Source organism: Pholis gunnellus, assembly GCF_910591455.1.
Source record: "Pholis gunnellus genome assembly, chromosome: 12".
Classification (NCBI taxonomy): domain Eukaryota; kingdom Metazoa; phylum Chordata; class Actinopteri; order Perciformes; family Pholidae; genus Pholis; species Pholis gunnellus.
The window spans coordinates 19,580,176-19,595,174 of NC_136539.1; the positions used below are offsets into that span (position 1 = coordinate 19,580,176).

Here is a 14,999-nt window from a genome sequence, read left to right on the forward strand (position 1 = left end):
TTTTACAATTACTGACCGATTCTTAAATAGATGTAAAGCGGTTTGCGATGTTATTTTTCCTCACGAAGTTACCAAAATGAAGACTTTTTGATGTTTCTGAGCTCTTCAAAAGTAATGATGGCCAAATATCTCTCATTTAAATGTTGTTTCACTTCCTGCATTCCTGTTTGTAATGAGTTCACCAAAATATTATACGTGTGGAATATTAAAAATCTTTATTTCAAAAAGGAATTGTTACTATTTAAGTATGTCTCATGTAGAGAGGATGAGAAAACTGACATTCTACTTAAACAATACTGCAATAAACGCAACCGTCAAACACTTCATAGAAACGGTTTGTTTGTGCTGCCAACCTGTGGCAAGAAACAGTAACAGCACAGCAAAGGTAGAACACTACTGCTGCTTATTAGAGAATAACATCCATTTAATAACGGTGACCAACCGTTTTTAAAATGACTGAGCCTTGTTTAAAAAAAACATTTGTTTTTAAAGATTTATGTCTTCAGTAGGAACCAATTGGCCCGGAGCTGAGAGCCGTGGAAGAAAAGTATTGAGAGACGGACAAACACATTGGTAGTTTTGGTCTTTTCGTTGGATTTGTTGAAAGTAAGAACGATACAGAACAACCACCAGACTCATCCGTTATAAAGTACAAAACAACGGACGAAGAAACCTAACAACTGGACCTTCAGACATGCTGGACCTCAAGCTCTCTCTATGTATTCTACATTAAACTAGTTCAGACAAAACAGTGTGGCAGAAGAAGACATCAGGTCTGTGTGGAGCGATGAGGAGACTGTACACTTCCTCACATTAATACATGACAATAAATGTCATATCTTCATCATGTTTTCCACCATTTGATCTTTGACCAGAGCTCTTTTAATTAATGACCTCATCTCATTGTGTCCTCTTAATTTTAACGGCGCTGAACGGATAATTAGCTCCACCAGCTGCTTATCTCCATCAACCAATGAACTCACATTCACACAACAGTAGCGGATGGACATGCAAATTAATTTGCCTTTACTTTAGCCAAATTTAGCTATAATTTGGACTACATTTGGATGCCTTGACTTATGTTCAGAGCCGCTGTAAACACTTTTAGACCTGGTTGGATAATTCAACGTTCAAACTAGTCGGTATCAAGCAGACTGGAGCCTTAAAAACTGAATTAATAGGACAATGAAAGTGGCTGGTTAAAGGAGCCCTCAGAGAAAATCTTACCAAAGCTTCTTATTTGTCGAACACACAAATGCATCTCCTCCCCCATAAAACATTTGCAAAGCTGAATTTGACATGTTTTAGTTACTGCTGTCTTGTTTTGACGTGTGATCGTCTGAATGCTCGGACTGACCGTCACATTCTTCGGTCTCAGGCGAAACAATGTCTGCACAGGAGTCTTCAACTTCCCGCTGGTTGTGTTGAGAGTCTGCAGCGCTCACTTCTCGTCCGACCTCCTTCTCGTTCATCCCTTCCTCAACCGCTGCCCTCTCCTCTGTGAGCTCCGCCTCGTCCGAGCTCCCGTCCTCCATCACAAACAGGTTCTGCATGGAGTCGGCCACCGCCTCTCTCAGCTCGTCCTCCGACTCCTCAAAGTTGCTGATGAGGGAATTAAAATGATCTCATGCAGAGCACATCTGACAGTATTTCCCAAAGGCAGACATAATCTGAAAGGTTGGGTTAAATTCCAGTTGGAAGGATTCATGTTTGGCTCAATTTAGGAAGATTTGTGGTAATTGATTGATGACTAAGAAATCTTGGTATGTAATGACGAGGTAGGTCAGGATGCTCTTCAGTTCCTCAGCAGGTACAAAGAGTAACGGATACAAATACTGCAGCAAAAAACAGCTAGATACTATTATTATATTCCTAAAAAATTAAGAGGTAAAGAGCAGCGAACAGAAAGCAGTGTTACGTACGTGTCATCATCGTCTGACCTCGGCTCCAGACGATCTTCATCCATCTCCACATCAGAGTCCTCCTCCTCGTCCTCCTTCCTCTCCTCTTCTTCTCTGTCCTCTAAATCTGAGAGTAAGTCAGATTCTTTTTTTAAGTGGTTGTAATAAAACCTCCGGTTTTCTGTCCATGTTGTTAAGTTAAAATCCTTTAACTGAACACCTCATCATTCTAATAATTATTCAGATGTCGGTGTGAGAGAGTAAAGTCTGACCTGCATTCACTGAGTCCAGAGTTGATGATGCGAGTTCAGCCTGAGCGAGAGCGTTCAGCAGGGTGTTGGGGGGGTCGTCCACCCACTGTCTGCGACCGGCCGCCTCCTCACCTGAAGGGGGGGGGCGGGGTCAGGAGTCATACATCCCGCATTGTCATGGTCGAGTTTCTCAACAGGAATAGCTGTAGAATTTCTCCACAGGGATTTTAAAGCTTTGTTGCACTTCCGCTAAGGTGAAGTTTGTTTTCCAGTCTTCATGCTAAGCTAAGCTAACCCATACACTGACTGTGAATTCATATATAAGGTACAGACATGAGAGTGCTATTAATCTCAACATCTAACTCTCAGAAAGAAAGCGAATAAACATATTTATGAAAATGTCAAATTGTTAATAAAACTACCTTAAAACTAAGAGAAGAAGACAAGAAAAGCACAGAAAATAAAAATTAAGTAACTTAAGAGAATAAACTTTAAATCTGTGAAACTTTGGGTTTTGTAAAATGTGAAATATAGAGAGAAGAGATGATGTGCTTTCATCACTAACTAATAATAGATAACTAAAAGTTAAAACAATTTCTGGGCCTCTTCACTCAGATGTTTAACAGGTGTACTGCACCTTGTTCAGCCTCAGCAGCGGTGCTGTGGGCAGAGTTGATGTCCATGTTTGCGAGAGCGTCCAGCAAAGTCTGTGGAGTCCTCTGGCTCCACCCCCTCCTCCCCTCCGACCAATCTCTGAGCTTCAACTCCTCCCCCTCCTGGAAGCTCAGAGTCTGGTTCAGAGGGTCCACTTCCTGATCGGAGAATCAGGGACAGCATGAGAAATTAGACAAAGTGAAGAAGAGGAGCTGTGAAAGAGAGACAGAGAGAGTTGTCACTTACCTCCTCCTTCATTTGTCTTCCATCACCCACTTTCTCCTCTTCTTCCTCGCTTCCCTCCTCTTTCTCCTTCTCTGCGTCCTCTTTCATGCCTTCCTCATCTAACCGAATCTCAAACATGATTCCTTTCTGCAGGAAAGTTAGAAACAAAACAAGAGAACAACAATGAAACTCATCTTTTTGTCAGATTTGTACTGTTTTTTTCCCCAAAGTCTGAATCGCCGTAAAATTGTTTATCTATAAAATACTGGATTTACACTTTACAGCTGTTGTTCGAAGAGGTTTATGGTCTTTTGGCCGTTTGTGCATTTTAATTACCAAAAATACACACATCAAATGAAGGCTATTAGTAAAATTGCACAGATGAAAAGGATAACAGCTGATTCCAACAGACTAATTTAAAAAGATGACATCTTCATCATCATGGTGCTGATTAATCCAGAGGGATCATCCTCTGAGAGCAGGAATATCCTCAGCAGCACATCATGTAAATCTTGCAGGGAGCTATCGAGTCACGTGTGCTGCTTGATTAGAAGCTGTAATACTAAACTAAAAGACAGGTCTGACTCTCAGGTTAAGACTTCAGCTCTGACTGAATATTTAGTTTAGTCACCTTGTCTTTGTGTTTACTCTCCAGCGCTCTCTTCTGGTCTCTGGGCTCCTCTCTGATCTGCCTCAGAGTTGCATCCATGTCCTGCAGGAGGAGCCAGACACAGGAAGGACAAGCTATTAGAGACTCATACATGTGTGTTTAGTTGAGAGCTTATGGGATGAACGTGACTTGTATAGTTGATTCTGAAACAACTCTGTGTCTGCATGTTTTATCTCTGAAGAGTAGCTGGATGACGGGAGGATGTCACAGAAAAACAAACCATACGGTGTTCAAAGTAATGAAGGAAAATTTCAACGATGGCAACAATCCTTACAGAGTATTATTGTTATTTATGGAGTACTGACTGGAGTATGAAAACCATTATGGCCAGAATGAGAGTCACACAACTGATTTCTTGTGAGTATTTACCTGTGCAGGTGGAGCTCTCTGCTGCTCAGGTTCTGGGTCTCTGGGTTTCTCCACCACAAAGGTTTCATGTTTGTGTTGTGGCTGACACATGATCAAATGAAAATATATTAATGTTTAACTCGGTCTCATTCATCATGCTGAAACAAATATACATTCACAATGACAGAGTTACTGACAGGAGGAGCTGATGTTGTCTCATTCAGACTCGATGGGGAGGCAAAGATACTGCAGGAGGTGAATTTGACTCATAACTGTACAGTACTGTAATGTATTTAAAGGGACAGTGTGTAGGATTTAGGGGGATCTATAAGTAAAAGTTGAATATAATATTCGTAGCTATGCTCTCCTTAGTGTATAATAGTGCTGTCAACAAATATACTACACAGCTAATGGTAAACAAACCATGTACCTACAGTATCGGTATCGGTTGGTTGTAATCTGCAACCTTTAGTTCACACTAAATCCTACACACTGGTGCTGTTAGGATCACCCAGACAAATCATTGCACAGGCCACGTGCCGTGCCATAAAGGGATAACAGGGCTGCAGAGAGGCAGAAACCGTCCTTTGAAATCAGACACAAATGTTGTATTTTTGACCGCTGTTCTGGAAATTAGGTTTTTGTGTACCTCTACTTCAGCTCTCAGCCTCATCTGTCTCATATCCTGGTGATACTGCTGCCTGATGAAATCCAGCTGACGCAGATACTCCTGCACACACACACACACACACACACACACACACAAAGTGACATAAACTATACGCTCAGGTCTGTTCACAGATTTACTTAATACAATACTTGAGTAGTAGCTGCCAAAATGTGGTTGAAAACTCTGCAGAAGCAGTGGTATTTTTGTATTTTATATTTTTATATTACTTTATCATATATTATTTCTTTCCCAGATTTCTGTGAAACACCCATTTATGCCAGCCCATTTTTCTACTATTTACTTTTTTTTTTGCAAAGCACAACTCCAACACATTTCATTCAGTCTTCACTAAATCATCTAAACTATAAAAAGTCAGAACTCAAGAGCCATACAGCTGTCCCTTGACTGTAATGACTGGTGTGTCTCCTGTGCGTACTACCTGCTGTCCCTCCTGCCTCTTGTCGTGAGGTGCGTGTTGTTGTTCAGGTCGCACTTCCTGCTCCTGACCACCGCGCTTCCTGTTGCACTCAGCTGTACACGGACGCAGACCCTGACGCTCAGAAAGTAAAAGTCAGTCTGAGTTGTTTTATGTTTTAAATTCTCCACATAGTGACTTCAAATTTCTCTTTTCAATGCTACAATCAATTGTATAATGTGTTAATGTTGTTCATTTCTTCCCAAACTTCCCAACAATCTGATTGTACTGTTGTTACTATTCATTGTTTCAGGTAATTACTGTGTTCTCTCAGTGTGTTTTTTTTAAAACTCGAAGGAACCTGAATGAGTTGACAGCTAAAATAAATAATTTAATAATCTAATAGTCACGCCAATAATCAGAAATATGTTGTAGAGTGAGTAGAGTCAGCATGTGTGAGTGACAGAACAGACTGTGAAGCAGGAGCTTCATCCTACCAGCTGTTTCTCTGCTCTCAGCTTGTACTGGTTGGCCTCGTGTCTCCTCTGCAGGTATTCATTACGAGCTGCAGCCACACTGACAAACAAGTGAAGGGGTGGAAACAGAGACATGGTTAATATTGTTATTAAGACAGTATGTCTGGTTTTGATCAGAATCCATTATGACAACACATCACCAATGAATTATGTAGGAAACACAATATCAGCTCCAAAGAACAAGCTAAAACGAATTGTTGACTTAAAACATTCAACATTTTGGGAATTAATGTAAGGTAACATACAAACATTACCAAGTTTGAGCTTTTCAAATGTGAAGATTTCCTGCCTTTTTTCTCTTATGTGATTGTGAATTGAATATTATTGAGTTTTGGACTGTTGATCGGACACAACAAGCAGTCTGAATACATCTGCTTGACTTCTGGGACATTGACGGGAAAATAATCCACAGATTACTCGATAATGAATATAATTGTTAGTTGCTGCCCTGGGTGTATGAACACTCACAGCTGGTATGGTTCCACAGTGTGGTCTTCACATCGCTCCTTCTCTCTCTCCTGAGGAGGAGGAGGAGGAGGAGGAGGAGGAGGAGGAGGAGGAGGAGGAGGAGGAGGAGGAGGAGGAAGGACGTCTTCCTTGTTCCTCCTCTGAAAGGCGTCCAGCTGGGCGTAGTGGTGCTGGTAATGGCCGACTGGCTGCTGTCCATTAAACCTGCATCAGTAATAGTTTTGGGTCAAAGTGCACCTCTGAAGCTCATTGAGAAGTCACAACATCACTGATAGCTGAGGAAGATTTCCACTCATGGAGGAAAGAGGTTGATACAGTCGATCTAATTCACCTTTGCTTCTGCTGCCCTGCAGCTTCTCTGTCTGCAACTCTTTGATGAAGAGGCTGCAATCATAATTAAATGAATTATTAGAACAATAGAAAGAAGAAAAACAATATTTCAGTATGACAGTATTTCCTTCTGTAATGTAGCGGAGTTGAAGTTTAAAGTAGCATCAAAATGAAAGTACCTCAAAATTGTATTTAAGTTCAATACTGTCAATACTTGGAATCATTTTATTACGACATTTTGATCATCAGGTAAATTTCATGAGGGCATACAGCACCAGCACCATAACATACTACCCCATACCCCAATACGAGGCCATTTTTATTGCCAATTATTATTATTATTACTTTGTAGTGGGCAGGAGTGTAGACTCTGAGTGGGACTCTCCAGTCTGGTCTCTTCACAGCGACTCCGGGCCTCTCTGCTGCTCTGGACTTCTGTTTGTTCTCTGGATAACAGGAAAGTCTTAAGTTAGAATAGCAAAGCATGTAAACAAGCCGTTTATCTAGATAATGGTGTAACTTTGAATGTTGTCAGTGACGTACATCTACTTAAGTACAAATTCAAGTCACTTGTACTTTTTCCATTTCATGGAACTTTGTACTTCTCAGAGGCAAATATTATACTTCAGCTTTAGTTAACTTCCTGTCCAGTGAAAATCATGCATCTCCAGATTTGTTGATTTTGAATGTGTCTGATAAAATGAAGGTGTTCCTTTATGAGTTAAGACATTCTCCTTCCTCTTAAGCTACTTGAACAATTTAAAAAGTCTCTTGGATCAGATGTAAAATACATCGACACAAAGCTGAGAACAGGACCGGTTATCTGAGCTCATGAAAAGTTGACTTTTTAGAGATTCGTGGTTCTCACAGAACAACAACCCTATAAACATATGATGATCTTATAGAATATGATGCATTGATGTAGATTAAACTACCCAACAACACTGGCTGCTGTATGCATATATCACATGTGCACCTATAGGTGGCATGAGTTGCCTGTTTAGTACTGCTCTTGTTCCTTTGTCTGAAAGTGTTTAAAAATGCCCAAAAGACTGCTATGAATTTGAATAAACACTTCTAAGTTTACAAAAAACATGTAATAAGACATTATGAGCTGCCAGGGCAGGGATGAAAGATGAAATTAGGTAACCATCGTGAAGCAGACAAGCAAGTAAAAACAGGCACTTCCTCAATGATTTAAGACTTTAATATCTGATGTTACCGAAAACACAAAGCGTGCCAAGATGTGACAGGATCACAATCAGTCCGATCAGGATCCCGCCTAGCTGTGATACGACCGAGGAGAGAGTCGAGTTTCCCTTCACTTTATCAGACGTGTTGAAGGACGTCAGCTGGAGCCGAGCCAGCAGCAACAGAGCCTGATCAGACTGAACTGGTGTCGGTGAACGACCACTGGGTGGCGCCAGAAACCAGATTCAACACATCTTATGAGAACTGAAACACCTTTACCTTGTGGGAGGCTGTGTATTTTTAGCATTATTGTGCAGACGTTCCACGATAACCTTTCAGCATATTATAATTGAAGTGGTCTGAGATAAACCTAGACCTCTGAACCTCCTCTTGGCTCTGTTTTCAGGATTTACTAAATCTGGCCAGTGATGGGAGACTTTATGAGACAATCACAGGTCATATAACAGAGAGGGCGTTTCTATTGGCTGTTCCACAAACACAGATGTGCGTGCAGGACTCTTCAGTGAAATATTTTTTTTTAAAGGCAGAATATGCTGAAAGAAAAGTTGCTGTTCCAGCAAGATACCAAAAATATACTGCTTGTATACATGTTATTTTCATGTTTATGTGTGTGCAGCCTTACCTGCTGCTCCTGCTCTTGTTTTAACAGCCTGAGACGCTGGTGCTCTGTTTTGATGCAGCACCGTGTGGCTGAACTCCTCCTGCATCACCTGCGCACACACACACACACACACACGTATGTTTATTCATCTGTTTTTCTGGGGACCCTGATCCATGGAAACAGATATTCAAATATTGTAAGAAACTGAATACATACATGTAAAATTTAAGTACCACTAAATTCAAGGCACTGAAATATTTAGCTGTATTTCAGGGATATACTGTGTATTTTTAAACATTTCACTGATTTGATTGTTTAATGGAGTGAGTAGTGAGCCAATCAGATTCATTACCTGTGGATCCAGGTGTTTGCTGATGTGCTTCTCCAGGAATGGACGCCTGAGGACGGAGCTGACCGAGGGTCGGTCCCGGGGGTTGACCTGATAAACAACGTGAGTGTGTTTATGTGTGTGAGCATAATGAAAGTGAAGATGAACACTGAAGAGCAGCATCATTTGCAGAAGACGCAATAATTAATTGATCATTATTTGTGCAGTCCAATAACAAAACTCATCTTAAGTGACAAAACATAGATTTTCAACAGTGTCACTTTCTCTTCTCTAAATTCTGTTTAATCTGTTCCAAAGCTACTGTGAACATCTGAAAGACATATTACCGCTGACAGCGGCAATAATGAATAGTCTAAATGCTGCAGTATGTTTCATCTGCCTGAGTGTCTACAGTAGACAATGGAAGCTGCCTTATCTGCAGCTCAGGCTGATATCCTGAACAGCTGCTTAAACAGTTTCCTGACTTTCTGACATTCACACTTTCTGTTTCAAATTAACTTCTTTTGCAGTTTGAACTCGGAGAACTCAGCAGGCGATTAAAGGAAGAATGTGTCTGACAAATTGTGAAAATGTCAGACGACCCTTTAGGTAAACCAGCAACTTTGGTATTCTGTATTGTTTTCATTTCAGGTTCCTTCCAGAATTTTGAATCACGTCACAACTGAATTGACTTGAATTGTTAAAATTTGTTTCATCAATGTTCAAGTCAAGGTTTAGCCACAAGTCCTGATCTGTTGTTTATACAGACCTGCTTATGGTTGATGCACCTCATATCCACACACTGTGAAGAGAATATATGAGTATCTCACCTTGAAGAGTTGGGTGACCAGCAGGCGGAGATCATAGGAGTAGTGGCTCGGTACTGGGTTGTAGCTCCCTCTGCAAATTTTACCGACCAGCTGCCGCAGACTGCTGCCCTCAAACTGCAGGTGAAGACAGGTAGAAATATAATAGTATAATATGTGCATCAATACGTATTAGTAACCACCAGTGACCGACATAAATAAAATGTCAAGTGTCAAACAGGTCAAGTGTTTCTGTAACACAAAATAAAATTGTACTACAAATAGTGCAAAGAAATTCATATTGTATGGGTAGATATGTACATTATACGCATGTCTATATACGGTCTATACTGCGTGTAGGATCTGTTGAGACAGTGACAGTGTATGTTGATAGTACACGTTAAAGAAGAAAGTCAATGTTTAAGTGTGTGACAGATTTAAAGTGAGAGGTTTTGGCGCGTTACTTTAAGTGTTGGTTGTATGAAACAAGATATTTGAATACATCACCTCAAGAGTAGAGAGATGCAGCGAAGGAGCCCGACTGGATTCGATATGTTTGTTACTTTGTGGTTTATGGTCAGCATCTTAAGCACTAAGCCCTGTTACAGCCATTTTTCACTTTAAAGACTAAACAATCTATCAAATAATGAAGAAAATGATTCGCTGCTTAATATATATTGAAAATAATCGTTAGTTGCAGCAATCTTTGCGTGCACGGTGTAAGTGCCGAGCTGTTTGTGTGGGTGTGTGTGGTGCAACTTACTGGATGCCTCAGGGTGCAGAGTTCATACAGGACGCAGCCCAGAGACCAGATATCCCTGCAGGGAGGATACACACACATACACACACATGAGGCATTATGAAGTGTATTAAATGCAATCTGACATTAATTTAACAGGATTGTTACATCACCCCCAGATGTGTTCCCAGCTCATGTTTTTAAAACTTGACAGAATCAGGGAATGCATTTCTGTATTCATGATGCACCATTAGTGCGTCTTGTGTAACTTGACATATTTCGTGCTGAAACAGGATGCTGGGGCAGGGCCTGACATTATCCCCTGTCCCCCTGAGCTAAAGTCATTAACACCAGAAAACAAAACCATCATGTAAAAATCCAGAACAGTGAAGTCTCCAATCAGAGCGAAGCCAACACAAACTTCTAGTTAAATGGTTTTCAGTTCTGGAGTCATACGACAGCTTTGGCATTTTCTTTTTTGAGTGTGTGTGTGTGTGTGCTAGTGTACTTCTATCTTTGTGAGGTCCGACTATAGCTTTAGAACTTAAGGATGAGGCCAATACCAGGAATTAAGATCTCTTTGTCCAGTGAGTTTAGAATTAAGTTTAGGTGAAGGTAGGGGCTCACAAGTTTAGCGATCCAAACATGTGTGAGTGTGGGAAACAGGAAGTAACTTTGACCTCAGTAGTATCAAAACAAGATTACAGAGAATAACTGCGCAATGATCTGTCTAAACACACAGAAGAGAGGGTAAAGAATGATTATCATTTTGCGTGTGTGTGTGTGTTTGCTGCACTTCTGAGTTTCCTGCTAGCGAGTGTGTTTGTGTGTCTGTGTGTGTCTGTGTGTGTGTGTGTGTGTGTGTGTGTGTGTGTGTGTGTGTGTGTGTGTGTGTGTGTGTTTGTGGTGGTGAAATGAAACACCCCAGTGCAACCAGATGATAACAGTATGATTACGGAAGTATTCACTTCTATCATTATAATATGAACAAGTTAAGCAGCCAACGGGGCTCATTAGAATGAACTAGGACTAACTATCTCTTCCCTGCAATACAAGACCAAAGTGCTTTAGTTCCACGTCTTCATCAACTGATGAGAATGAGGATGTTGTCGTTATGGTTGTTTTGCTGCAGCAAAAAACAACCACGACAACATCCTCATTCTTATCACACTGAAAACTAAAAATAACTGTCACACTGCATGTGCAAATGTTAGTGGTTTGTTTCAGCCAACAGCATAACGAGCATCAGAATGTTCATCAGTCAAACTGTATCTCCTCTTTCGGTTCTTTATGTGACAATTTACAGGAACCTCTGTGAACTGACCAGAAAAGATAGACTCCACCCAGCTGGGACTCAAAGTAGATGTAAATAAACGAGACACTGGACCATTTCCACACTACAAACTGCATTAATAATGCACAGTGTGAATTGTATACTAACCATAGTATGTTGGCAGTTATTATACAAGAAATCAATAAATCATAGCATTTTGTACTAACAGGAGCTGATTCATAACATGCAGCCAGTCAAACTGCGACTTTGGGAAACTGCTTAAAATATTCCAGTAAACTTAGTAAAGAGAAAGAAACACTTAAAATGTCTTTATATCTGCTTACAACTACATTATAGTGTGTTATTTAATAATTATAAATGTTTATATACTGCATCTAAATGCTGAATTGGTAAAGATTTTTACAGTTTAAGTTTGTGGTGGTAAAGGTGGTGAAAATGTATTAATTTTGGATCTTCACAAGATTTTTCTGTCTGAGTCCGGACCTGATTTTTTATTTTTATTGTGTGAACTATGAGCCACCATAGCTCATTACAGAATGTCAGAGATGTGAAAGGAAATCCGCTTCCATCCGTACGTACGTCTTGTTGTTGTAGGGTCGACTCTCGCAGATCTCCGGGGAGAGGTAGTACGGTGTCCCAACACACGTCCTGGCCAGCTCCATGGTGCTGCACAGCCACAGGACAAAAACACAGCACAGTCAGGGTTCATGGCATAAAGTCACACAAAATTGTAAAATCGCCTCCTTCTATTCATACCAAATATTAAATGACCCCTTCCTAACATGCTTGTAAAATGAGGCTTTAAAAACTTTGTAAAAAACATCAACCTGCAGCCCACTGAAACAGCTAATAGGTAAGAAAGAAACAAGCAAATAGGAATATGCTTATTGCTCTGCATTAGAACACAACTCAAAAGGGCCGTTTAGGTTAAAGTTGCAGCTAGGTTAGCTCATTAGCCAACCTGCAGCCTGACTACAAACTGTCCAGTCAAGTTCTTCCACAACTGGGAACACAATTTGTTTAAGGAGTTGGCTTCATACCCGGGGAGTAAGTGGAAACAGGAAAGAGATCTTTGATTTGTTTGTGAAATATTCTTATTTGAACAGTTATTGTTCAGAGGAGAATCGTCTCTTTTGTGGAACTGACGACAACTCAGATACATCTAAAACATAGCAACGGGCCCAAATTAGAAACTGCTTGCTTGTATCGGGTTACAAGCAAAATCGGTTGTGAATCATTAGTCTAATCTCTATAAAATAATTTAAATAATACATATAAATATGTTCCCCCTTTTTTCCGTCCTGCAGAGCGACCATAATTTCCACGAACATGTGTGTTTACATGTCCTGGTCGACAGTTTGTGGAATGATAATGACTTGTTTGGAGATCTTCCATGTGTTACAGAGAAGTCAGTGACAAACAGCTGCACTGTGTGTGTGTGTGTGTGTGTGTGTGTGTGTGTGTGTGTGTGTGTGTGTGTGTGTGTGTGTGTGTGTGTGCGTGCGTGCGTGAAGATGACACTGACTTACTTATTCAACATTCTTGCAATTCCAAAGTCCCCCAGCTTTGCTTTCATCCCCCCGTTGGTTAGGAAGATATTCTGGAGCAGACGGAGAGCAGGAATGAAAGCACGTCTGTGTTCCAGCAGAGAAACAGTGACTGTGCATGTATGTGTGTGTGTGTGTGTGTGTGTGTGTGTGTGTGTGTGTGTGTGTGTGTGTGTGTGTGTGTGTGTGTGTGTGTGTGTGTGTGCGTGTGTGTGAGAATGTGTGTGTGTGTGTGTGTGTGTGTGTGTGTGTGTGTGTGTGCGTAAACAGATATGATTGATGAAAGATAGTGATGGTTGTGAACAGAGACGCAGCCTGTGGTCAGTTATTCTGGGAGTTGGCACACAGCGAGGTCTTTGTTCAGAACAAAGCTGAAGCTCCGGACAGTTCAGCCTCACAATCCTCTGAACTCTGTAATGATAATACTTGTTAATTAAAAAGTTCAACCTCAGGGTCTGTGGATAACGTTGTTTACCATGTACAAGTTGTACTAGGAAATGCATGATGTAGAGTCTGTGGGATACAAGGCTCAGTTAAAGTCATAGGCCACCCAAAAGTAGGCCACTGAGCTCTGAGTATCTCATAAAGAACCAGACCAAGTTTAACCTGAAAGTGTGTTTGTGTAGTGGCTACCCATCAGCCCTCTGCTCACTCGACCCTCATGTCGAAACAACATGAATGTGCTGCTTTTGGAAGCGAATGAAGTGTGATTGTGTGCAGCACTGAAGGCGGTCAGATACCTGAGCTTTGATGTCTCTGTGAAGGATCTTCCTGTCGTGGATGTGTTTGAGGCCGAGGCCGATCTGAACAAACCAGTCCACGACCTGAGGAACACACGGCTCAGTTTTAAGACCAAATTACTTTGTAATGACAGAAACATGGAGAGCATCCTCAGCCCTGCAGAGGCCACCTCACCTGCCCCTCAGTGAAGAAGACTCCTCTCTGCATGTTTATCTTCTTCATCAGATCTCCTCCGTCACAGTACTCCATCACTATGTACAGGCTGCCCCTCTCTACACACACACAGCAAACCTACAGTACATGTTGAGCACAAAGACACGACTACATGTTCTGTATAGAGTTTCACACTCACCTTGAAATGAACTGATGAAGGCCACGATGTTCGGGTGTTTCATCTTTGACAGCAACGTCACTTCTTTCTTGGACGATTCCTTTTCCCTCGCTGACATCTGAGCAGCGAACAGACTTTTAATCCAACACTTTAACTTTCTACATGTGTAAATGAACACTGACCTGAAACAGCTGGCTAACAACTGGTTTACATAACAAACACTCGTGTTTTTCAGAACTTTGGATTTCCTTAATATGTTGGGATGCTGCATAATTTCCTGTGTTTCTTTGAAACAAATATTTAGTTGGTTTGAAGCAATCACTGCTTATTAACTGAGGAAATTGCAAAAATGGATACAACTTCCATTCAGTGTTATTTTTTTAATCATGAATTCTAAAAATAGTTTTATTCATCAAGGCCCGTGCAGTATCAGCTGTGGTTTTAAAACATCAGTGAGCTGCAGGTTGTTGGTGAGGAACCGTTTTACCTTTCTGAGGTTGATCTGTTTGACCACACACTGTCTGTCTCCACCTCCCCCTTTGTCTCGAACCAGGAAGGCTTTACCAAACGCACCCTCTCCAATCTGACGGATGACCTCATAGTTGTTCATGACACCTGCAACGAGAAAAAACAAGAAAGTTTCTTCCCCGAAATGTGAGAAGAGAAAATTCTTTATTTGAGGAGCTTCAAATATTTGGCATTTTTGGTTGAAAAATAAATGATCATTCATCAATCAATTAACAAATGTAGGTTTTATGTGTGCAGCATTTTATGTTGTAGTGATATTTACTGTTGATTAGTTTAATCTCCAACAGCAGTACATCATTATTTAATAAGCTAATCATTTATTTTGTATGTGAAATATAAATAGAGCAGCTACAACTGTTAAATAAATGTACTGAAGTAAAAAGTACAGTGTTTGCCTCAAAATA

General features: G+C 40.8%; 1 protein-coding gene across 1 annotated transcript; it reads right to left on the reverse strand.

Moving 5' to 3' along the window:
* Positions 1–1,298: 1,298 nt before the first annotated feature.
* On the reverse strand, positions 1,299–14,671 carry LOC306704073 (serine/threonine-protein kinase Nek5). The gene is made up of 23 exons (XM_079170284.1): positions 14,555–14,671; positions 14,089–14,185; positions 13,911–14,008; positions 13,736–13,819; positions 12,978–13,048; positions 12,028–12,114; positions 10,179–10,233; positions 9,440–9,553; positions 8,634–8,720; positions 8,303–8,390; positions 6,814–6,914; positions 6,470–6,522; positions 6,139–6,342; positions 5,632–5,710; positions 5,159–5,269; positions 4,699–4,779; positions 4,071–4,151; positions 3,663–3,743; positions 3,053–3,178; positions 2,790–2,964; positions 2,174–2,284; positions 1,923–2,028; positions 1,299–1,602 (listed from the first exon to the last, which is right to left on the reverse strand). The coding sequence occupies exons 2-23, from the start codon at positions 14,183–14,185 to the stop codon at positions 1,305–1,307; spliced, it is 2,388 nt and encodes a 795-aa protein (XP_079026410.1). The 5' UTR covers positions 14,555–14,671; the 3' UTR covers positions 1,299–1,304.
* Between the last annotated feature and the right edge of the window lie 328 nt (positions 14,672–14,999).